This window comes from Lemur catta, chromosome 7 (assembly GCF_020740605.2).
Source record: "Lemur catta isolate mLemCat1 chromosome 7, mLemCat1.pri, whole genome shotgun sequence".
Taxonomy (NCBI): Eukaryota; Metazoa; Chordata; class Mammalia; order Primates; family Lemuridae; genus Lemur; species Lemur catta.
The window spans coordinates 59,353,640-59,377,481 of record NC_059134.1 but is presented as its reverse complement, the minus strand read 5'-3'; the positions used below and the strand labels follow the sequence as shown (position 1 = coordinate 59,377,481).

The 23,842-nt window shown below is 55.1% G+C and overlaps 2 protein-coding genes across 7 annotated transcripts in view; one reads left to right on the top strand and one right to left on the bottom strand.

Moving 5' to 3' along the window:
• Positions 1-16: 16 nt before the first annotated feature.
• Positions 17-14,158, top strand: ATG16L2 (autophagy related 16 like 2). Of its 6 annotated transcripts, none has more exons than XM_045555523.1 (18): positions 17-240; positions 1,935-2,034; positions 2,657-2,759; positions 6,563-6,636; positions 6,942-7,193; positions 7,321-7,386; positions 7,702-7,815; positions 8,782-8,844; positions 9,470-9,578; positions 10,009-10,114; positions 10,827-10,897; positions 11,074-11,145; positions 11,261-11,381; positions 11,702-11,807; positions 12,865-13,014; positions 13,230-13,277; positions 13,383-13,484; positions 13,841-14,158. In XM_045555523.1, exons 1-18 carry the CDS (start codon positions 132-134, stop codon positions 13,926-13,928), a joined length of 1,854 nt encoding a protein of 617 aa, XP_045411479.1. In that variant the 5' UTR covers positions 17-131; the 3' UTR covers positions 13,929-14,158. The 6 variants fall into 6 exon arrangements, with proteins under 6 accessions (XP_045411479.1, XP_045411482.1, XP_045411480.1 ...); XM_045555526.1 differs by having other exon boundaries at positions 82-240; positions 13,725-13,934; XM_045555524.1 differs by lacking the exon at positions 8,782-8,844 and having other exon boundaries at positions 82-240.
• Positions 14,159-19,269: 5,111 nt separating this feature from the next.
• FCHSD2 (FCH and double SH3 domains 2) overlaps positions 19,270-23,842 on the bottom strand; it is a 251,191-nt gene continuing 246,618 nt past the window's right edge. Inside the window, exons 19-20 of the mRNA XM_045555521.1 lie at positions 23,708-23,790; positions 19,270-21,349 (exon numbers count right to left, since the gene is read on the bottom strand). Of these exons, the coding sequence (XP_045411477.1) occupies positions 21,266-21,349; positions 23,708-23,790 (167 nt within the window). The 3' untranslated portion in view covers positions 19,270-21,265. The remainder of the gene's footprint in view (positions 21,350-23,707; positions 23,791-23,842) is intronic.

The following is a 23,842-nucleotide window of genomic DNA, read 5'->3' as shown; positions in this document are numbered from 1 at the left end:
AACGCGCTTAGTACAACCCGGGGATTCCCCGCCGCGGCCCGCCCCTGACGTCACGGAGTCCCCGCGAGGCCCCGCCCCCGCCCGGCCGCGCGGTCCGGGCGGTAGGTGAGCGCCGGGGCGGGAGGGCGGCCATGGCGGGGCCCGCTGCCCCCGGCGCCCGCTGGAAACGCCACATTGTGCGGCAGCTGCGGCAGCGGGACCGCGCGCAAAAGGCGCTCTTCCTGGATCTGGTGCCGGCCTGTGAGTGCGCCCCGGGGGCCTTGGGAGATGGCCGTTGAGGGGACGGGGCTCTGGGCGCGGGGAGGAGGATTGTCTGGCTCGTTGGGCTGCGACCCCAGTGTGCCAGCGCCTTCTCGCTCCCGAGGGCCTGTGCCTTGCGCCTGGAACTTGTCTGTTACACCCACCCCCTACTGGCCAGGATTCCTGCCCCTTCCAATCCAGGCTCTGCTTAGAACCCCTTTCCGGGCAGAGCCCCGTCCTCGTACCCCTCAGGGCCCGGCTCTGCCTCCCACGAGCTGGGCTTCCTAGATACAATTCGTCCCTGAGTGTTGGTTTCGCAGAGTCTCTTGTGCCTTCGAAGACCTCCCCGGCGGTCCCCAGGGTAGGGCCGGATCCCGGTAGCGCAGTTGGGGAACGTGGGACTGTCCAGAGCAGACACTTGTTGGCTGGTCCGGGGAAGGAGTGGAACTGTAAGTCTCAGGCTCTGCTACCGATAGGTGATCCTGGCGCAGGTTTGTGGTGCCCCTGTGTGCCAGCCTAACCCAGCCTGAGGAGAGTCAGGGGTCCCCAGGCTGTGGGAGGGTGCTGGCTGAGCCCGGGGAGGTATGGGTCAGGAGGTCTGGTAGTTCAAGACAGGGTGAACAGGTGTGCATCTGTGTGTAGCTCCTCTGGTCGCCTGAGATTGTATGTATGGGGTTCAAAGTCCAGCCACAACCACCTTCCAAGCTGCTGGTCCTCTCCCTTCAGGGTTATGAGGCCAGCGCCCTACCTCCAGGCAGCCGCACTTCTCCACTCCTCTGATGGGCCTGGAACTATCCAGTTTGAGGGAGAAGTTACCCCCATCTACTCTCTGGGAGCTGCAAGTCTGAGGGACTAGAGAGACCGGGAGGGCTGAAATCAAACAGACTGAAGGTTCAGTCATCTTCGTGGTCTTGGGCAGGTCATCTCCCCAAGCCTCAGGTTTCTTACCTGTAAATTGGGCATAGGAACCTTTTTTAGATTTGCTGGGGGGTGGGGCAGTGCAGTGCCCTGGGGGCTGAGGTGGGATTTTTGTGAGAATTAGGCCAGACCCAGGAGCTCAAGATGATAGGCAGGGCACTGGGTAAGGGAAGGTTGCTGAGGAGCTAGGCCTGCGGTTACCACCCCCACCCTACTCTGGAACTGATGGGAAAGAGGAAGTGACACTGGATGGGGGGAAGGGGTGTGTTTCAGGGTCAAACCACCAAACTCAAGAAGGTCCAACCAGATAATTGCCCAAGGACTTTGTTTTCTGGGGACCTCACACCAACCCTGGGGAAGTTAGGATTATTTTTTAGTCTAGATAATTAGAGCCCTTGGAGGGGAAGTGACTTGCCAGAAGACATAGGTAGGTGGGCCCCTTCTGGGGCCAAGCCCTGCTCTGGGGCAGGGATGAATCAATCCCAGGCCCCGTCTTTCTCTCAAGACCCTCAGCAGGCATCCCTGGATGTTCCCAGCATAGTCCCCCTTCTGTCCGTGGGAGAGCAGGTCCTTTTCTGGGTGGGTCTGGGGGCCAGTGCTATGAGGAGGCTGTGCCAGGGCTGAAGGTCCTGTAGATCTGCACAAACACCCCTCCAGCCCACCAGAAGCCTTCCCATTCCCAGCATCCCTGGGCTCCTGCAGCCCTCCCGCCAGAGGTAACTTGTGTGCCAGGGGTCTGCTGCAAAGTGTCTCCAGGCTCACCTCTGCACCCCTAGATAACCGTCTCCTAGAGAAGGCTGAGCTGCTGGACAGGTTCTCAGAGAAGCTGCAGCCAGAGCCAAATGATGTCACTCCTGCCACCCACCAGGACCCCTGGTGAGTATATGTGTGTGTATCCATGGTCACAATGGGCCGTCTGTGCCTGGGCGCTGCCCCAATGCCTACGCTGGGTTCTCTCCTGGCACCTCATCGGCCCCTGGCTGCTGCCCAGCGGTGGTGGTGTGGGGGGAGGCGGGCCCTTGAGCCTTCCCTGGGCCAGCTGCTTAGAATCTCCTCTCTCCCCACCCTTCTCAGCCCCTCTCTCTGCATTTGTCCTATCTCCTTCCCCTCCCACCCTGCACTCCTGTCTTTTCCCCTTCTCAGTCTTTTTCCATCCCCCTGTTCCTCACCTGATGCCTACAGAAAGGGTCTTGCTGCCTGTTCCAAAGAGGGAGTGATGGTGAGAACCAGGAATGGGTTGGGGCTCAGAGTTGCAAGGTGCTTCTTGAGGAGGGTCCTTGGCTGGGGCATCCAGAGGATGGGGGCTTCCCAGAGCAGAAGAGTCACAGACTGCTCATTTCTGGAGACTTGCTCTTCCCTTTTGGCTTGCTGGCTTCCGTCTTCCCCAGGAGGAAGTTAATGGCTCTTGTTTCAGGCCTTTCATGTGGCATCCCCTTGGTGCCTCAGGCACTGGGGTGAATGGAGGGACGATGAGCACCACTCTCTGATTGGTTGGCAGGGAGAAGGACTCAGGGCCTGACTCAGACCAAGTCCCATCACTGGCCACTCTGAGGGTGAAGTGGCAGAAGAAGGAAGAGAGGCTCCAGCTGGTGTGCGGTGAGGTAAGCTGGCCAGGGGTCCGAGAATGGGGTGGCCAAGATCCAGAACTTTGGGGCTGGGAGACGTGGTCTAAGGCAGCCAGCAAGTGAGGGGTATTTGCTGTCTTCGCTGCATTTCCCAACTCAACTGCTACAGGCATTGAGTGAGCACCAGTGTGTACCCGGCCCAGACTTGAAGCTGGGCAGGGGACAGAGTAGCCTTGGCAGCCCAGGATGAAGTGGGCTCCGATAGCAGCTGGAGGGAGTGAGGTATGCAGGGGCAGCCCACTCCCCGTCCAGATAGCTTAGCCTGCTCTGCTCACTCCTCTACTCCCCCAGAGCCTAGCACCAGTTGTGTTCAATGTACATTTGCAGACTAAACGAATAAGGCTTATTTAGTCCGTGGGTAGGATGTGTTCCCTCCACCTGACACTATTGGCCAGCCTCACCCCCTGCAATGCAACGCTGTTTCTTGGCTTCTCTTTCACCACACTCTCCTGGCTTTCCTCTCACTTCTGTGGCTGTTGCTTCTGAACTTCCTTCTCCGGCTCCTTTCCCTCCTCCCTGTTCCCCTCCCTTTAAGTATGGGTGTTCTTTGAGCTTGGATGGCTCACTGACTCCCATGGCATCAGGGACTATCTCTTTGCTGACTCCCAGGTTTGTCTGTAGTCCAGCCTTCTGTTCTGAGCTCATGACTCTCTTGCTCGGTGGCTTTTTAGATATCACATGTAAAATCAGACTGGCCATCTCCCATGTAATAATATGGCCAGCACCATCAACTCCCTGCAGGCAGTGGGCTAAGCATTTTCTCAGCTAATCCTTCACAACTTTCTGGTTGCAGAAGAGGCAACTGAGGCTTAGAGAGGTGGAGCCAGGCTTTGAACCCCCTCCCATACAAACCCACCTTTTGTGATCTCCATTCATTCATTCAACGTTTATTGACAATTGCTACAGCCAAGGAACAGGGAATGCAGTGGTGAGCAAACCTGGCCCCATGGGGCTTCCAGTCCTCTGGAGGAGACTGTGATAGGCCAGTAAATACACAACCGGTCACAGCATGCAAGTCACCTGCCCAACAAAGGTGTTGGCATGGGGTATGAACTCATTTGAGAGCCTCTCCCCCAGAGCTGCTGTTGCAGTGGCAACTTGATGTTTGCTTGAGAGGTGATTCTCAAACATCTGACCCTAGCTGCTGGGCTGTGAGCCCCCCAAGACCTGGGATGCCTTTAGTTTGCCACTGCTGTATCCTTGGGGCCTGTCTCCACAGTCCGTACTAATGAGTATGTGTAGGCTGAGTGCCGATGAGGTGGACTGTCCTTCCCGTAACTGTCCCCCAGTGGTTGCCATGCACACTGGAAACTCAAGGCACTCTGACCCCTCCCAGCCCTCTGTCCAGAGCTGGTCACCAGCTTTTTGACTCTGCCTCCAAATCCATCAACTTCTCTCTGTTTCCTGTACCACATCTGACCTGGTCTAAGTCACCCTCATCCCTCCCTGGACAACTCCTCCTTTGGCACCTCTCATCGATTCCTCCTATAGCATTCAAAGTGATATCTTTTAATAACAAAAATGATCTCCATTAAAGCCAAGCAGTACACAAAACATGCTTGTTGTAAACAATTCGAGAGAACAGAAGCCCATAGAGTAAAAAGTAAAAGCCCCTTTCACCACCTCTTCCCAGTATCAGCGTGATATAGATCTTCCAGAGCTTTTCAGCCCAGCTCCCCCATCGGGTTCTCCAGCCCCCTGCGGCATCTCTTTGAGCTCACAGCTCCCTTTGCCCCCAGGCTCCTGTGCACCCTTTGCCCTCAGCACTCCTTCCCTGGGCACGCAGCAGTCTGTTCCTGTTGGGTGTGCCACAGGATGGAGGGGGCCTTTCCTTTATTTCTCCTTAGTACTGTTTCCCATAACACAACCATTTATCATTATTATTTTAACGTTTTATTTTGAAAAATATTATTTTGAAATAGAGATTCACAGGAAGTTGCAAAGATAGTACAGAGAGTTCCTGTGTACCCCTTCTTGGTTTCCCCCATTGGCTACATCTTATGTAAATATGGTACACACAACCAGGAAACTGATAATGGTATGAAACTGTACATATAGTTCTTCATTCTTTTATCACATGTAGATTTGTGTAACCATCAAGATATGGCACTATTTCATCACCACAAAGATCTCCTTTTTGCTACAGAGTCTTGCTCTGTGGCCCAGGCTGGGGTGCAGTGGCGTCATCATAGCTCACTGCAGCCTCAAACTCCTCCCGCCTCAGCCTCCTGAGTAGCTGGGACTACAGGTGTGAGCCACTGTGCCTGGCTCTTACTCCCCCTTTTTAGTCACACTCAACCTTCTTCCCCCAACCATCCCTAACCCCTGGCAACCACTAATCTGTTTTCCACATCTTACTTGAATTTTGAAAAGCATCAAATAAAAAAATATCAAATGGTGTAACACACCAATGAAAGCAAGTGACATATGAGGAAGTAGAAGTGGTGATCAGATTGCTCAGTGGTGAAAAGAATTGTACATGTTATAAATTGGGCCAGTTATGAAAATAGGTGTCCTGCCCTCCCCAGACCTATTCACACAAGGAGTCGTGGTGCAGGTGGCCAGCACCAGCCTTGCTCCCCACTCCGTCCTCACCAGGCCCACATGAGAACACAGGAACAGGTTAACAACAAGAGCCCCCAGCCGTGGCTTGGGACAGAGGCACTCAGAGCCCGTGGCCCTCATGTTCCTCTTGCCACAATGGTGAGAAGTCCCTTACCTGGGGTCTGCCTTTCTCACTGACCCCCTCAGCACCAAAAGGCGGGAATAGGGCTTCGCTAGCTCTTGGCTGTTAGCTGAGGGAATGTGGAGTGAGACGGGGGTATAGATGAAATGACCCTCACCCCGCGCCCAGCCTGGTGGGGCAGCTTCAGCACTGAGTCTGGGCCCTGTGCTCCCACAGTGCCTTGCTGTTCTTAGCCTTGTGTGCCTCTGCTCGGGGCTCCTCCCTGTTCTCTGAGACTGTACTTGTGCAGGCAGGGGTTGGGGCTGGCACAGGAAGCCAGCTGTTGGAGACAAGGGGAACAGAACTCACATCCCTTGAACCCCTCCTGTAGACCAGCGCTTTACTTCTGTGGTCCCAACTCCTGGCTGGCGGCTATCAGTCCAGTCCGTGGCCTGCTAGGAACTGGCTGGGGGCACATCAGCGCCTGCTTCCACCCGCCCCCTGGAAAAGTTGTCTTCCATGAAACCGGTCCTTGGTGCCAAAAAGGCTGGGGACCTGTGCTACCTGGAGGATAATGTACTTAGTTGGCCTGGGCTCAAATATCAGCTCTGCCACTTAGCTGTGTGACTTTGGGCAAGACACTTAACCTCTCTGTGTCAATGTCCTCGTCTGTCAAAGGAGAATGGCAGTGCCTACCTTGTGGTGTTATGAGGATTAAAAGAATGTGTGCAGAGTGCGGAGCTCAGAACAAGGCATGGCACATGCAAGTGCTATAAATCGTCTGCCAGTATTTGAAATGTTATTCCTCATAATGCGCAACCGTATGAGGTAAGCACTATTGTTCCCATTTTACAGGTGAGGAAATGGAGCAGATTCCTCTTGCCAGAGAGGTTCAGTGACTACCCCAGAGTCACAGAAACTAAGTGGCACAGCTAGGATGGAAACCTAGGTGTCAGACTCCTGAAGCCTCAGCTTTCTTTTCAGTAGAGAGGTGGGCGGGTGGAGTAGCGGACTGTCCCATCAGCCCCGTCTGCCCGAGAGGGGCTGCAGGCCGGGTGTGAGTCCTGCACAGAGGTGCCCATGCCCACCTTTCCGGCCCGTCCGCCGCCCCCAGATGGCCTACCAGGTGGTGGAGAAGACCGCAGCCCTGGCCGCCCTGGAGTTGAAGCTGCAGGAACGGCAAAGCAGGTGAGGCGCTGGCGGGTCGGAGAGGGATCGCGCCCACCAGTGGGAGGCTCGGGACCAACTCTGCCGGAGGCAGGGAATGGCGTGGGCCCGAGAGCTGGCCCACGTTCCCAAACGCCCCCAGGCCTGTGGTTGGCATCAGAGGACCCGAACGGCAGGCCACTGAGGATGAAGGCTTGGTTGGAGAGCTGGCTTACCCAGCGGGCTGGCCGCGTGGCCAGGGGCAAGTGTCTCGGCTCTGAGGCGGGTTCCCTTGCGCAGTGTCGGAGGCGGCTCGGGACCCACCTACCGCTCTCCCTGCCCTCCAGGCTGGCGGCGCTGGAGGTCCGCGTAGCGCAGCTGCGAGAGGCGCGGGCGCAGCAGGCCGGGCAGGTGGCGGAGCTGCAGGCGCGGAACGCGGAGCAGCGGTTGGCCTACGAGGCGCTGCACGCGAACACCGGGCTCCAGGAGGCGACCCTGCGCGGGCTCCAGGAGCAGGCGCGCGACCTGCTGGAGCGGCTTGTGCAGCGCAAGGCGCGCGCCGCTGCCGAGCGCAACCTGCGCAACGAGCGCCGGGAGCGGTAGGAAGCTGGGCCCCGCCCCCTCTGAGGGTAGGCCCCGCCCCCTGAGGAATAAGGCCTGGCGTCCCGAGCCGCACTTCCGGGCGAGCGGCGCGCCTGGCTCTCAGGATCCTTCTCTACCCTCCAGGGCCAAGCAGGCGCAGGTATCCCAGGAGCTGAAGAAGGCTGCCAGGCGGACTGTGAGCATCAGCGAGTAAGAGCGGGGACGGGTGGGCTCTGACCCCTGTGTTCCAGAGCCGCCCTGCTGTGCTCTGCCTCCCGCCGCCCCCTCCTATGTGCCGCTACCCGCACCCCTGACTGCACGTGTGCACAGCCGCGGTCCCCAGGTCCCCAAATAGACGGGGTCCACGGGATTCGTGCAGACATAGGAGCCTGCACGCGTGCATACCTCACGTGCGCCCACAGAACCCCTCATCACTGGGAATTCGCATCTGCACCGTGCCCGCGCTGGGGCAGGGAGGGGCCGGCCTGGATCCTTGGCCTCTCTGAGCTTCATTCCCTCTCCCAGGAGCCCAAGCACCCTAGGCAGTGGGATCCGGGAGGGGGCTGAGGCCCCGGCCCTGGCCGCTGAGCCGGAGTCCCTGGAGAGAGAGGCTTGTGAGAAGTGGAAGAGGCCCTTCAGGTGAGGACCCAGGTGGCTGCCCCAGAGTTCTGAGCTGAGCCCCAGCCCAGAGGCTGCCAGAATCTTCCTCCAAGATCTTGGGGCCTGCTCTTGGGTTGGAAGGTAGCTTGGGGAGAGGCTGAGGTATAACTCAGACCTCCCAGGACTGGTCTGACCTCCCTTTCCTGGAGCCACTTGAGATCAGTGTGGTCTCAGGGACCCCACTCCCTGCCCCCTACTGAGAAGGGGGATGGGATGTCAGACTTCTGAATGTCACCAGGGAGAGCCTGTGGGCAAGGCCCAGGGCTCAGCTGTCCCAGGCACATGTGTGCAGGCACAGGCGTGCAAGCGTGTGCATACTCAGGGACGTGAGGCACATGTGTGTACAAGCTTGAGTGTGCGTACCTGAGTGCCTGTGGACTTACGAGCGTGTGTAGATATGCGCTCACTCTGATGGGGCCTGACTGGGGCTTCAACCCTTGGGTGCCTTCTGTTCCATCTTCCCCATCTGTCTCGATTTGCCTGTCACTGAGGCTGCTCCCTCTGACCCATTCCCCAACCTGAAGGCTCTTCTCCTCAGCCTTTCCTTGCAGGTCCCCAGTGTTCAGGCTGCAGGGCAGTGAGGGGACCTTGAGGAGAGGCATGAGGTGCTGGTCCCAAAGTCATCAGCAGCCCTGGTCAGCCAAGTCTTCCCAGGACACACTCTTTGCTGGGCATTTCTGGGGTTGCTCAGCAAGCCCAGGCTCCCCCCACCAGCCTTGTACTTTTCCAGCCTGGGGGTACCTTTGCCTTCTCCCCTCCCCATAGGCCCCAGTCTGCCGGGAGCTTTTGTTGGCAGGCACTCATGGGGTAAGGCAGAAGTCCAGTTCTTGTCCCATGCTTGAGAGGTTAAGAGCTTCCAGATCTCCGGCAAGGTGTAGGGATGAATGACGGCTGTTTGCACACACACGGGCCAGTCCCTTAGCACCTCTCTCGGTTCTGTCCCAGGTCTGCCTCAGCCACCTCCCTGACGCTGTCCCGCTGTGTGGATGTGGTAAAGGGGCTTCTGGAGTAAGTGTGTGTTTCTGTGTGTGTGTCCCTATGTGTGTGAAGGGGTTGGGCCCCCTGGCACCCCGTGTGAGACTCCCTGAGCCCAGGCTTGGTCTGTGTATGTGCTTGGCCTGTCCATCCATATAGCGCCTGGCTGTCTGTGAGTCTCTGTTGGGCCCAGGAGGTAGGAGCCAGGTGTGTGGCCTCATCCCCAGTCCCTGCTCAGCTATCTTCCAGGCTCTGTCCTTACAAGGCTCTGTCCTCACCCAGAGGCCTCATAGGGAACCAAGAGCTCCAACCCAAGGCCAGACAGGAACTCCCACTCAGATGGGACACTGAGGCTCAGAAATGTCAGGGACTTGATCAGAGTCACAGAGCCAAGCAGTGGCAAGGCAGGACTGAAACCTCAGTCCTGAGTTTCTCTGTACCCACCGCCCTGCCCCGCACCTGTGTCTGTCTCTGTGTTCCCTGCCCCATCTCCACACTGACCCTGGGGTCAGAGGCTGGGTTGGGGAATGTGCTCGCTGTACCGTGGGGCCGCGTTCTGCCTCCTGCCATGTCTGCTTTCCACTGTTGCTGCCTCAGGGCAGCTGGAGGCTCCCCTGTCAGAGGCTCTGCTGAATGCCCTCCTGTCCCTCTGCCCCAGTTTCAAGAAGAGGAGAGGTCACTCAATTGGGGGAGCCTCTGAGCAGCGATACCAGAGCATCCCTGTGTGCGTGGTCGCCCGACTTCCTACCAGGGCTCAGGACGTGCTGGTGAGGAAGGAGCTGGGTCACACGTGTGGGGCAGCGGGAAGGGAGGACAGGCACCAGGGTGGTCCCAGGAGGCTGGGGATGTGAGGCTGGGCTCCTTGGCAGGGGCAGGAGGCTGCCTTCCACAGCTTGTGGTGGGAGCCACTCCAGGACGTTATAACGGGGGCGGGGACTGGGGAGGCAGAGACGGGAGGCCAGGCAGGGCAGTGGCGTAGCTGGGAGGCTGCTGCAGGGGTCCGGGCAGAGGCGATGAGGCCTGGTGGGGTCAGGTTTGCAACTCAAGGTTTTGGACGGAGAGACCTGAGGCAGGGATAACAAGTCAGCAGAAGGCTGTGAGGTGTGCACGGGCACGTGTGAGCAACAGCCTGTGTGTGTGCGCAAAGAGGACTGTGTGGGGAGGACCTGGGGCCCCAACCTGCCCTTTTCCCCACAGGCTGCCCACCTCTCTGAGGTCAGTGCTGTTTGTTTTGGCCCCAGCAGCAGCCTCGTGGCCACTGGAGGGGCTGACCGCCTTATCCACCTCTGGAACATTGTGGGAGGTAAGGACCCCTTCCCTGCAGGCCAACCTAGTACTTTCTGTCCAGACCCCATCCTCAGCAATGCCTTGGTGGCAAAGGTCTTGGACCTCTTTGTGTTTCCCCACCTGGAACATTCCGTGGCAGTGGCTGGATAAGTCCTTGGCAAGAGTGAGACTCTGAGCTCGCTGCCCTGATGAAGGGTGAACGCTACCAGCCCCTGGGGTCCAGACCTGCAGGATGGGGAGGGCTGAGCTCTGATGGTCCCTGGTGGGGAGGGTCCCCTATTGTGAGGTCCTACAGGGACAGGCCCTGGGGAGCAAGTCCCAAGTCCATCAGGCCACCTCCTCTTCTAGCTTCACTCGGGCTCTCAGGTCTCAGCTGAGTATCTGCCTTGTCCCAGCTCTGTGTTCTGTAGGGGGGTCGGGGTGGGGCCCTGGAGGCTTCCTTGAAAAGGCAAGTCTCCAGCTGGCCTGGTCCTGGCTTGCTGTGTGACCTAGGGACAGTCTCTTCTCTTCTCTCTGGTCCTCTCCAGCCTGTGAAATGACTGGCTGCTCCCTGAGACCCACTGGCAGCAGTTCAGGGAGGTGCAGCCTCCAGCCCAGGCCCTCAGAACAGACCCAGAGATTTTGTCCTCTAACCTGGAGAAGACTGATCTTCCCGCTGTCAGTCCCAGTTCCTCTATTTCAGGAAGTTCTTGACCTCATTTCAACTGTCCTTTCCCCTGGCCCTCCAGGTCGCCTGAAAGCCAACCAGACCCTCGAGGGAGCTGGTGGCAGCATCACCAGTGTGGACTTCGACCCCTCGGTGAGGAAACTTTGCCCCAGTGACCTTGGGCTCCCATACCCTCCTCCCTGGGCCCGAGGCTCTTCTGCCTGCCGTGGCGACCTGAGCCTCGGGAGGCTCCGGGGCAGCCCCTGCCCCAGCTCCCTGGCCTCTGCCAGGCCCAGGCTCAGGACCTCTCCTTCCACTCCCCTCTCCAGGGCGCCCAGCTTTTAGCAGCTACTTACAACCGGGCTGCCCAGCTCTGGAAGGTGGGGGAGGCCCAGTCCAAGGTGAGGCCTGACTGGGGAGGCAGCCTGGGGGTCAGGGGTCATACCTCAGGACTGGAGGGTTCTTACGGGGTCATGGCCATGCCCTTGATCCATACCTGGGATGGGGGCGGGGCAGGAGACACTGTCTGGACACAAGGACAAGGTGACAGCTGCCAAATTCAAGCTAACGAGGCACCAGGCAGTGACTGGGAGCCGAGACCGGACAGTGAAGGAGTGGGACCTCGGCCGCGCCTACTGTGAGGCTCAGCCCCCACCTCCCTCCCCACCAGCCTGGAACCCCCTGCCGGGGCATGAGGGACCTCGCCCTGCTTTCTGGGGGTGGGTCTGAGATTCACAGGCCCTCCTCCATCCTCCATTGGTGTTTTCTGCCTAGTTTCTTGGTGACCTTAGGCTCTGGGTAGGTGAAGGGGTGGAGTGAGCCCTGGGCTGGGAAGCAGGAAACCTGGGTTCTAGTCTTGGTTCTAGACCCTTCTGGGCCTCAGCTTCTCTATATGTCCCATGGGCTGGCTCCCAACAACCGTCCTCTGAGGCCCCGGATCTGCTCCTTGGTCCCCAGGCTCTAGGACCATCAATGTCCTTTCCTACTGTAACGATGTGGTGTGCGGGGACCATATCATCATTAGTGGCCACAATGACCAGAAGATCCGGTTCTGGGACAGCAGGTGACAGGCGCTGGCTGTGGGTGGGGTGGTGGAGGCCTGGGACAGGGCTTCCAAGCTCTCATTCCTTCCTGTGGCCACGGCAGCAGGCGTCGTGGTGGCATCTTGGGGAAGTGAGGCTGATGGCCTCGGTGCTGGGCTTGGCCCCTGAGGGCCCAGCTCCCCAGGAAACTGTGCCACTATCCTAGTGGCCGTTAGTCCAGTAGCCAAGATGGAGAAGCACCTTTTCCCATTCAGTTACCGCTATTTCATCAAAGGAAAAAAATTCCTTTAGTTGTTTTGTAAACCTAAGAGCCCAACTTTGGGCTTGAACAGTTTATAAAAGCAAAGCTAGAGCCCATGCTGGGCCTGCCTCAGGCTTCTATTCACTAGTCTGCAGCAATTGTGTTTGCAACCTGCCTCTCTCTTTCACATTTGTATTATTTATTTATTAATCCCTAAGTGTTCAGGATTTCTTGCACATTTTTTTTTTTTGAGATGGAGTCTCGCTCTGTCACCTGGGTTAGAGTGCCGTGGCGTCAGCCTAGCTCACAGCAACCTCAAACTCCTGGGCTCAAGCAATCCTCTTGCCTCAGCCTCCCGAGTAGCTGGGACTACGGATGTGTGCCACCACATCTGGCTAATTTTTGTATTTTTTATAGAGACGGGGTCTTGCTCTTGCTCAGGCTGGTCTCGAACTCCTGAGCTCAAGTAATCCTCCCGCCTCAGCCTCCCAGAGTGCTAGGATTACAGGCATGAGCCACCGTGGCCAGCCTCTTTCACATTTTTAAAGACAGAGTTTTCCTTGCTTTCTTCCCAGTGCTCATTTTAGTGACCCAAGGGTTTCAGGGCCTCCCCAGCTGTCAAATCAGAGTCTGCCTAAGTTCCTTGAGGGAGGGAGCTGGCTGCAGTGGGGAAAAGGGAGGTCCGTCACCGTCAGCCTTGGCCCCAGGGATCCGAGGCCCTGGGCTGCCTCTGGACTGACTTCGTTAGCTGGGAAAGCTGCCGTGCCCAGCCCCTGCCTGTCAGGAGTGGCCAGGGCGGGCTGTTCCTCATCCCTGTCTCTGTCCCTGCTCCTCAGGGGGCCCCACTGCACCCAGGTCATCCCTGTGCAGGGCCGTGTCACCTCCCTGAGCCTCAGCCATGACCAGCTACATCTGCTCAGCTGTTCCCGAGATGACACACTCAAGGTCATCGACCTGCGTGTCAGCAATATCCGCCAGGTATTCAGGTACCAGCCTCATGCCCACTGACTCCGGGGCCTTTGCTGGGGCAGCCGAGCCTCTCCTGTAAAAGGCCCTCTTGGCGCCCCCTCTGGAGGCCCCTCCAGACCAGGCCCTGCTGAGATACCCGACCCCTCAAGAGAGAGAGGACGTCTTGCAGCTCCTTGCTGAGGGAGGGCCTGGTGGCTACCTCCATTCTGACCCCGACCTTGTCTGTCCTCAGGGCTGACGGCTTCAAGTGCGGTTCTGACTGGACCAAAGCTGTGTTCAGGTGTGTCCGTGAGAGCGTACGCCTGTGCCTGAGTGCGCCCCGTCGGCCCCTGTGTGTGTCCTCCCCCTCATGCCCTGTTCTCTCGCTCTGCTGCGGCCACTGCAGCCCGGACAGAAGCTATGCCCTGGCCGGTTCCTGGGACGGAGCCCTCTACATCTGGAACGTAGACACCGGGAAACTGGAGAGCAGCCTGCGGGGACCCCACTGGTGAGTGGGGACCCCACTGGTGAGCAGGGCCACCACCCACTCGCCTGCCCACCCCAGCTCCAGGGCCAGCGCCGACCGGCCTCAGTCCTGCTGAGCCGATTCCAGGCTCTGACATACTTGGGAGCCTGGAATCCCCAGCCCTTGTCCCTGCACCCACCAGAGCCCATCACGGTTCTCAAGGTACCTTTCCACACGCACCTGGGTCTGTCCTCAGCACAGCCCTGCGGGCTCCTTTCACAGATGGGGAAACAGGCTCAGCGAGGGCCGCAGACTGCCCAGCTCCAACAGGGAGGGGCAGAGCCGGGCTGCAGGCCCAGCTCCCGGTGCCCCCTGAGCCTGCCCCTCCGTCTCCTCAGCGCCGCCGTCAACGCCGTGGCCTGGTGCTATTCCGGGAGCTCCGTGGTGAGCGTGGACCAGGGCAGGAAGGTTGTGCTTTGGCACTAGGGCCACGGCACCCCTGCCTGGGCTGGAGCTCTGGTCCGAAGCCTGAAGAACAGCTTCCCTCGAAGAACAGCGTCCCCTTGGCTCCCCAGGGCTCCAGAGCAGTGGGGCGGGGGCGGAGTGGGGGTGGCCTTGGGATTTAATGGGGAAAGGGCCCGGCAGGACCTGGCCTGTTGGTTTAAAAACAAAGTATAGGTTGGGTGGAATATAGTGGTTTTTGTTTGGTTTTTTTATCTCTGTCTGCTCCCTTTCTCTCCCCAAAGGAGAAAAAATTGTATCTAAACTGTCTGTTTGCCTCCCCGCAGCATTCAGGGTACAGGGGGACCTTTGGGCTGGTGGGCTCGGGGAGGTCCAGGCTTGGCCCCTTCCTCCCGCACAGAGCTGGGCAGCGCCGGCCGCCTCTGCCCGGGAGATGGGTGCTGCCCAAGGCTCACCGTGCGAACAGCAGGAAGATGGGCCCAGAGGCAGCAAGGAGCCGCAGGGTGGGATCCTGGCTCCAGCCTGGTCCTGAGGCCAAACCAACACCTTGGGCCATCCTGCTTCAGGCACCCAGGGTAGACTGAGGCTGAGGAGGGGCTGTGGGAGCTCTGAGGAGGCAGCAGGCGAGGCAGCCTAGAGGGGTCCTGGCAGAAGGGCCCTAGAGAATGTCATCCTAGTCCTGGGTACACCAGGCCTGCCTTTGAGTGGGGCCGCGTCCCTCCTCCAGAGCCGGAGCCCGGGCCTGTGTCTGTGCCTGGGGGAGGGCAGCGCGGGCCGGGCCGGGCGGAGGCTTCACATACACGGGCACCCGATCTAATCTGCACGCAAGCCTCTGCGCACAGGGCAGAGCTGATAGGGCAGGGCAGGGCCGGGACCCGCCACTTCCTTCACCAGCCTAGGGCTGGGCGCAGGCCTGTGGAGGTGGACAAGCGTTAGTTACATGTCAAAATCTCCACTCTGCTGACTCCCAGATCGTCACTGCCCTGAGCTCCAGATGACATATCCAGCTGCCTCCTGCATGCGACCTTTCCCCCTCATAGCCCATATCCGTGGGTGCCAGAGCAGCCACCTGCTAGACTTGCTGCCCCCACCCAGTCCCCTCCTTGCATGGCCACAGTGACTCTCCCAGGTGTCCCACCCTTAGGGGTTCCCTTGCTGCCTTCAGAGAACCCCCCAGCGTGACATGCGACCCTGTTGGCTTCTCAGCTGCATCTTCATTTCCTCGCTGTTCTGAATGTCTTACCCACGCTTTTCTGCCCGGAATGTTCTTTCCCCCGAGCACCCAACTCAAACTTTTCTTTCAGGACCCCCCCCGCCCCCCCCCCCACACACTGCGAGCCCTTCCCTCGTCTGCTGGGCTGGGTGGAGGCCCCCTCCGTCCCTGCACACCCCTGCTGGTACCTGCCTCCCTCCATTTTAACCCGGGGGCTCTTGGAAGAAGCCACATGGGAACAGAGTGTCCCCTGGGATCAGGCCTTGCACAGAGAAAGCCTCAGGGAATGTTTATTAAGTGGTTAAATTCTCCTATTCAAGGTCTCCACAAGTCTCACCGTCTAAGATTCTAGGGTTCAACCACTCTTCAAATCTGAGACGTCTCAGCCCTGCCCCAGCCCGCATGCCCTGGCTGCCAGTGGCCACCAGGGGTCGCCCGCCGCCCAGTCTCGGCCGAGGCGCTCCCGCCGCCACCGCTACTGAGCGCTTAGGTGTGTCGGGCCCGCCCTGTGCCTTGTAGGCAGCATCTTATTTGTCCTCCCAGCCACTCTGCGGTGGACATAGGGTCTGTTTTCCACGTGAGAAAATGGAGCCTCAGAGAGGCTCAGCAACTAGTGACGCAGCTGGATTGTGACTGCATCACACACATTCTTTTTTTTTTAAACAAAATGTCAGAGAATTCAGGCTCCCAGTTGGGCAGGGCTCCCCCAGGCGTACGCCCCCTGCCTGGTGTGATCCTGGCTTTGTGTGTGACCTCACTCCTTCCCCGCACCGTCTCTCTCGGTCCTGGGGCTGCGCCTGGAGGGTCAGGTCCCCTTGCAGTGACAGAAACTCGAATCCTGCAGTTACCAGCTGCACCGTTGGGGGCAAGTACCTCAGTGTTCCTCTCCCACCTCACAGGACTGCAGTCAAGCCTGCTTGGGTGACCCAGAGAGGGGCTCAGGAAGTGACTTGACTCTATCCCTGGGACAGTGACCCTTGCATTCCCCTGAAGCCTTCCCTATTACTTCATGGGGGCAGCTCTTACCGCATATGCTTGTCACTGCGGGGGTGGAGCCACCGCACCTCAGGGAGCACATGTTCACCTTAACTTGCTCGGAGGAGGAGCAAATCTGGAAGGCCAGAGACAGGCGGAGGCGTCCCAGGGACTGAGGCTGGCAGGAGAAAAGGGCGCTAGCACAGGCTGAGCAGAGGCCTGGGGGAGGCCAGCTGGGAAGGCTGGACCTTTCTTCCAGCAGAGGGGCGGGCATAGACCCCTAGTGCTAGCAGCCCCTCGGGGCTTTCAGTCTCAGTGCTTAGGCGCTCAGGGGCTGCCTGCCTGAATTTGAGTCCCCAGGTCAAAACTGGAAGGGCCTGCACTCTTGCTATGCAAAGCAACTAAGGCCCAGAGAGGGGGCAGGAGCTCACCCAAGGTCCCCCAGCAGAGCTGGAATCGGAACACTGATTGTCTCTTTTCTAAAAACTGGATTCAAGTTCTGCAGAGGGGCTGGCCTGGTCTTCTGGAGGCCCTGGTCTAGATTTGCTTCAGTTCTGTCTTCCTGAGAGATCGTGGGCAAGTCACAGCGACTTAGGCTCTCATGTCCCCATCTATGAGATTGTTCCTGTCCCAAGGCCCTGGGCCTCCCTAAAGGTGACACAGCTCTTTCCCAGAGCTGTTGTGTAGGCGTGAGTACTGCCGCCTCTGCGTGTCCTGCAGTCTCAGGCCTTGGTGAGCCTTGAACGCCTAGGGAAGGAGAAGTGACAGAAGCCCCTGTTCTGGGCCCCTACTGCCCCTTGGTCATCTCCTGCTGTTCCCGAGTCTCCCTGGCCAGATGTGAGCCCCTGGGCAACAGAGCAGGGCCCCAGGGACTGGAACATGGCCTAGGGCAGTATGTTTGCTGAAGGGACAAAGAGCAAATGAACAGAGGTGGTCTGTGGAGAAATTCTGATACTACCAGACCCCATCAGTGAGATTCAGACATACCTTGTGTGGGCACAGGCTGTTTTCATGCTCTGATGTACATCCACTCGTCAAAAATATTTTCAGCTTACCTGCACATTATCGTATTTGATCTTCCCTGAATCTTAGGAAGTTTGTATTATCTTCTCCTTCCCACTTTACGGATGAGAAAGTAAGGCCCAGAAGGGTGAAGGGATGGGCCTAAAGTCACAGCTAATCTGCAGTGGCACAGGGACCTGAAGAAAAGTTTTGACCCTGCCCCTCCCTGCCCGTCACCAGAGCAAGCGGAGGAGGGCGTAGGGCGTGTTCAGTACACAGTGTGGAAGGGGCGTGAACCCTGTTCATGGATTCATTTGTTATGTCTCAGGATAAAACATTCTAGGAAAATATTCCCAGACCAGAGCTCTAAGAAGCAGACATGGCAGAAGTGTATTTTTTTGGCCACTGGGATCGAGAGAAAAATAATCCAGGAACAAGATGCTCTTTGGCATTCCTTTGGGTCTTGGCAGATCAAGCAGTAACAAAGCAAACACAGGAGGAGTCAAGGAGGAAACTTAACTGTAGGATTTCAGGACAGATTACGATTCTCCCCCTGCCAACCTAAAATTTCTGTCATTTGGTTGTATTTTTGTCATGAAAAACAACTTCATAATGAAAAGAATAAATGTAAAGATTCGAGCAGCCAGATTTTGTCTGAAGGCCACTAGGAGAGGGCTGGGCAGTAACTGGCCCTAAAGCCGGAAGCTGCGGTTGGGCTCCTCGGGCAGTCAGTGAACAGCGCGGCCTGCGAGGTAACTGCAACCGAGAAGATGGAGGTTTGTTTTGTCCCAGTGTCCCAGGGGGAGAGTCCAGTGGCTTGAGTTTTCAATTCCTGGCCATCTGAAGAAGTTTATGTATTAGTAAGTCTGTTCTCAAATACGATAACCTCTCACTCGGCAACTAGAAACGGAACTGATCCAGAACATAAAAGCAGGGCGAGCCCTTGGAAATCTCCTCCTTCCATCCTTGTAAAGTTGGGGGTGTGGCAGCTCAGAGGCAAAGCTCACCCCTCAAGCAGTGGCAGGGCTAAGGCCAGATGACGTGCTCCCACCTGCTTGTGGGCGAGGGTGCTGGGGTCAGAGGAAGGGATGTAGGCTGTGAATCTGTGGCCTGACTGCATCGCGTCAGTTCCTGTGATGAAGGATGCCAAAATTTAGCTATGACACTGGGGTGAGGCATTTGGTCCCAGACGGCCTCCAGTGCCAAGAGCACACTCGAATGTGAGCAGCTTTTCCTGGCAGGGAAGGCAGAAGTTGGAAATGATATTTCATGTCCCACATGTATGTGAAGCACTTCACACACACTCCTTCCTGTGGGCCACATAACCCTGTGTTACCGGGTGCCTGGGAGGCCGTCGGGGACCCCGGCTGTGAGGGTGAGCACACCACGAGGAGGTGGGAGAGGGCATGCGAGGAGTGTTTGTGGTGACCGTCCTGTGCCACACACTGTATGTGTGGATCCACAGCATTATTCTCAGCTCTGACGAGGACACTGAGGCCCAGTCCCCATGGCTATCAAGTGGTGCAGCCGGATTTTAACTCAGACCTTCTGACTCCCAAGTCCATGATGTTTCATATGCTGTTGGTGGGAGCAGACACGGATATAATCCTTTTGAAGGCCAGTTTGACAAAATCCAACAAAATTAAATATACACACCTTTTTGATTCCCCTTTAGGAATTTACCCAATATTTATATGAGAACACATTTATGTAACCAAGCAATGTGTACAATTATGAGTTTTATGCAGGAAAGAGATATCCTGTAAGAATACACACTGCATGTCCCCAGTGCTAGGAAAGGAGAGCTTGCAGGGCCCCTCCCCAAACAGGCCAAGCCCTGGTCCTCAGGGTGGCTGGCTGGAAGCCAGAGGGACTCAGCCTTTAAACAGGAGTCCTCTGTCTACCAATAAAATCTCCTTTCACACGACTTATTACTCCTCACGGTGGAGGTTCAGGAAAGGAGAGAGGCAAAGTAAAGACCATAACTTATTTATTTCCACCTCTAGTACCTGGCAGGTGGTGGCTTCAGGGACTGTGTGTCCCACGGATGGATTAACTGACTTCCTCCTCTCTGTCTGTTAAGTGGTCTACAGGAGGGCCCAGGAATATCTGTAAGAAGCATGGTCTTTTTGGAAAAGTCTGTTTACCCAAATCTTTCTATAGGGAAACTCAGAAAATTTAATTCTGTTGTTTTATTATTCAACATTTTATACATAATAAATACAAACTTTTTACAGCCACTGTAAAGAAAGCACATCTGCACAGAGGCTCCCCCTGAGCCCTGCCCTGTGCATTGTGATGCTGGGTTACATGTCCTGGAGGGAGGGGTTATTTTTTAAAAAGGAGGCATATTTTTACAACTTTGTTTTTTAAAATAAAATTAGCAGCTCTTCCAAAAAATATTTTAAAATATAACAAAAGACTTCAAATAACCCTCTGAGGTGGTGGAAAACCCAAATTCAAGGACAATTTGGCTAGCTAAAGAGAAAATACAAGACCGGGTGGTAAGAACTGCTCTATTTATAAGCACGTTGAAGATTTTTAGTATGTCAGAAAATTTTAAAATCTTAAAAAAAAACCACCCTTTACATTTCTTTTTTAAACTTAAGAATAAGTTTGATAAACACAAAAAGACCTCAAATAGATCAACAGGTTAAGAAATGCAAAAAACAAAAACAAAAAAAACCCCAAATCACAGAGAAGATTCATCAATGGGTATTGTCACCGAAGTGATCAAATGACTAACTGAAAATTTCTTCAGCTATGACCTTACTTTTGGTCAAAAAAATCCCATGGGGACATTTGGCGAGCATTTCAAGTTTTTAAAGATTCTTAGGAGGGATGGAGTTTTCAAAGCATAAGACAACTTTTGGATTAAATTCTGCAAATCTGATTTCTTAACAAAAGTAAAAAAAGCAACTGGCACACATCCCTTAGTCCTTAGGTATTGCACCCCTACCTTCCAAAGGAGCGGACAGAGTCCTACTCTGGGCACCTGCTGCTGCGGCTTGCTGGTCCACAGAGAACGCCACTCCTGGCTCTCCCCATGACACACGAAGACACACGAAGTCTTTTTCTTGTCCATCTGCATTTGTGCAGGGTGTGCAATCTGTCAGTCTTTTCTCACAGGAAGCTGGTTTCCTCCAGGAGCCCACAGGTTCTTCCTCCCAAGAAAATGTCAGGGCACTGGGACCTGGAAGCTGCATTTTCCATGGGTGACAGCTGGACTGGACCGGTGCACTGGCTTGAGAATAAAATAATGCTACAGGCCTCCCCATAGAGAAGCTCAACAATGCAGGTATGTGTCCTCGATTTATCTAGACGTTCAAATTCTAAGGATACTGGTAAGAAGAGTATATGCTGTAAAAATTAAGATGAAAAATACCCAAATACAAAAAGAACATTAAATCGGCTTGTTTCAGATCTGGAAGCTCCATTTCTGCTTTAGCCGTAGCCTCCCTTCTATTAGTCTATGTGATGGACAAGATGTGGCTACTGGTTCAGCCCCTCCATATTAGCTCCACTAATTCTAAATGAATGGTATCGGTATTAATACAAAGGACACTGTTATCATTTTAAATGTGTTAGTTGTGGAAGAGATGTGCGTTAATGCAACTGGTGCTAAACTCAGGGCAGTCCACTTTTTTCACTTTCTCGGTCTGGGGACTAACCTTGGGGAGGAGCCAGCCTCTCCTGAAATCCCTCCTTCTGTTTCCTTAGATAGCCAACATGATCTGATTAATACTTAATCAGATGAGCAAAAGCCACTTGAAGAAAGATGCGAATCTTTGCCACATCCTGTGGCCACAGTAATATACTGTACAAGTGCACTCGATCGGTAATTCTGTGACTGTGTCCTGGAACGAGGCCTGGTCTTGAGTCTCATATAAAAACGGACCACTGTTAGGCATGAGGGCTGCCCCACTCTCTCTGCCCAGGGTCCACTAGGATTTGTGCTATGGTAAGAGAGATGACATAGAAAATGACAACAAAAAAAGGCACAAAATATTCAAAATGTGGGAGGAGTCCACCAGGCCACCCAGTCACATGTAATCCTCCTTGTTTTTGCTCTGTTCAAGAGTCATCATCATGCAAAGGTGCCTAACGCAAGACTGGCCAAACTCCCCAGCCTGGCCTTGATTGTAGCAGTAACGGGTGGGCAAACCCATCATCACACAAGTGTGATTTCCACGTCCTCGATCTTTTCTGCTGGCCTTCGGTGGTTCTGCGTGGGTGGAGGGGGAGCTGCCCGGACCTGAGCAGGAAACAACCACATGGATGGTCAGTCAGCTTCCTGGCGCAGTGTCTGAAGCACCCCCAAACCCAATTACTCATCTGTCCAAGGACGCGGGTACCCTAGGAGTCTCAGAAATGCTCCGAGCACAGGCTTTCAACCTAATCTTTACTATTTCCCACACAGGGAAGCAGTTATTCTTCTCAATGAAATGTCAAACCTACAAATCAGGTTCTTGCCTAGGCTGAAAGCACAAGAGTCACAGGGGCACAAGAGTCACTGTAGTCCCAAAATCCTTCTCCAAAGCAAAGGCCTGGAGTTGGAAGCAAGAGGGAGCAATGTTTAGAAAACTGAAATCATTTCAGCTTGTCTTAGGAGGAGAGCTGCAAGAGCCCAGGCTAGAGAGGCAGGCTGAGATTAAGTCATGAAGGGCCTTGTTAAGCCATGCTAAGAAATCTGTGCCTTATTCTGTAGGCAAAGAGCAGTTTTTGGTGGATGTTAAGCAGTATTAGATCTGTGAAATGACAACTCAGGTAACAGTTTGGAGAAAAGATCAGAGGTGGGCAAGAGTTCAAGTAAGAAGACAACTTAGGAGACTTGGAGTCCACTAGATGAGAGTTACGTTGGCCTTAACTAGGGTGCCGGCAATGGGGTAGTAGAGAGGTGGAAAGATTTGAGAGCTGTTTCCGAGGTCAACCTGGCAGGACCTGGTGATGACTGTGGAAGGCAGGGCCAGGGAGGTATCAAGACGGATGCCAGAACACCTGTAGGATGAGGGTTCCATTCACCAAGACAGGTGATATGGGAGATGGAGAATGTCTGGAAGGGAAGATAATTAACTCATTTTTGCTGAGTTCTGGGGGTTTGGGACATATAAGTTGAGACGCTCCACAAGTCTGAAACTCAGGGAAGAGATGGGATGGGTAGTTAGAAATCTGGGAGTTGCGGGTATATGAGTGGGTATCACAGCTGTGAGAATAGATTAGATCACTTGGGAAGAGTGCTTTCAATGACTTTAGGAGAAGCAGCCCAGGGACAGAACCATGACAAGTGTCAGCAGAGATGAGTAGAGGCAGAGAAGCCTGTGGCATGGACAGGTAGGGCCCGCGAGTCAGGAGCAAACCAGGAAAGCGCAGTGCAGCATGCACATCCGTCCGCTTCACTCCGTTCCCACCCTCACCCGCAAGGCCATGCCACCAACACCTCTTTCTAGGACACTGCTCCAGCCTTGTAAGGGCTCCCCATGTCCATTCTGACACCTTCCATTCATTCTCTACTCGGCTGCCATAGCAATGTCTTAAAATGCAAAACTTGCCACAACACTGTCCTGCTTACCACCTTACAATGGCTTTCTATCACATTTAGGATAAAGACCCAAGTCCTTAACAAGACACTCAACACACATCAGCTGAATAGATGAAGCCAAAGGAAGCCAGTCGTTCAACTAATGGTATCAAAAGCTGATAAAGTTCAAGGAAAATAAAATTGCAGATTATGTGCTGGATTACCAAGGTGACAGTTACGACCTTGGAGTGCAGTGAGGGGCAGAACTGAGATGTCAGTGAAGTGAGGGAGAGTGGAGGCAATTATTTGCAAGAATATATTCACCCTGAGAATAGAAGCTCTTTGAGGCCATGATGCGTATCTTATGATTTCATCTCAGTGTTCCTCAAGGAGGCAAATACTGGCTTGGAAAAGAGGTTGTTAATAAGTGCTTGCTGAGAAAATAGTGCTTCTTTTTCATAATGAGACCACTTTAATGCTCACAAAGCTTGTTATAATTTAAATACACTTTCATAGTTATCATCTTGCGATCTCACCATGGCTCAGTGAAAAAAGTTCCAGTGTAGACTAAACGTTCTAAGATGAGTTGGGTTTTTTTTTGTTGTTTTTTTGAGACAGAGTCTCACTTTGTTGCCCGGGCTAGAGTGAGTGGCGTGGCGTCAGCCTAGCTCACAGCAACCTCACACTCCTGGGCTTCAGCAATCCTACTGCCTCAGCCTCCCGAGTAGCTGGGACTACAGGCATGCGCCACCATGCCCGGCTAATTTTTTCTATATATATTTTTAGCTGTCCAGATAATTTTTATTTCTATTTTTAGTAGAGACGGGGTCTCGCTCAGGCTGGTCTCGAACTCCTGACCTCGAGCAATCCACCCGCCTCGGCCTCCCAGAGTGTTAGGATTACAGGCGTGAGCCACCGCGCCCGGCCATGAGTTGGTTTTTATCGCTTCCTTTTCAATAGCTCTTTTTACCTTCTCAAACCCATTTCCCCCTTGCTTGGCAGAATCAGCAACAACACATGGGCCACGGGGAACCATTTCTAAGTGTGTATCTGGAAGAAGTATGCATTCCGGAATCCTGCAGAGAGGAGACTTACAGGTCGCAGTTTGCCATACGAGGTCTCAGGAGTGTGCCTGGATGCCTGTGAGAATCCCGGAGATTCAGCGTGAAGGCTGTTTTCTAAGGGAGAAAACCAAAGCAGTTCACTTTATTTGAGTTGTTGAGAAATGAA

What these genes read in the sequence shown, in the direction of transcription:
- ATG16L2 (XM_045555523.1), top strand. Translation starts at nt 132, where the DNA reads ATGGCGGGGCCCGCTGCCCCCGGCGCCCGCTGGAAACGCCACATTGTG. An exon ending in GCCACCCACCAGGACCCCTG is followed by an intron (nt 2,035 to 2,656) that starts GTGAGTATATGT and finishes ATTGGTTGGCAG; the next exon opens with GGAGAAGGACTCAGGGCCTG. An exon ending in AAGTGGAAGAGGCCCTTCAG is followed by an intron (nt 7,816 to 8,781) that starts GTGAGGACCCAG and finishes GTTCTGTCCCAG; the next exon opens with GTCTGCCTCAGCCACCTCCC.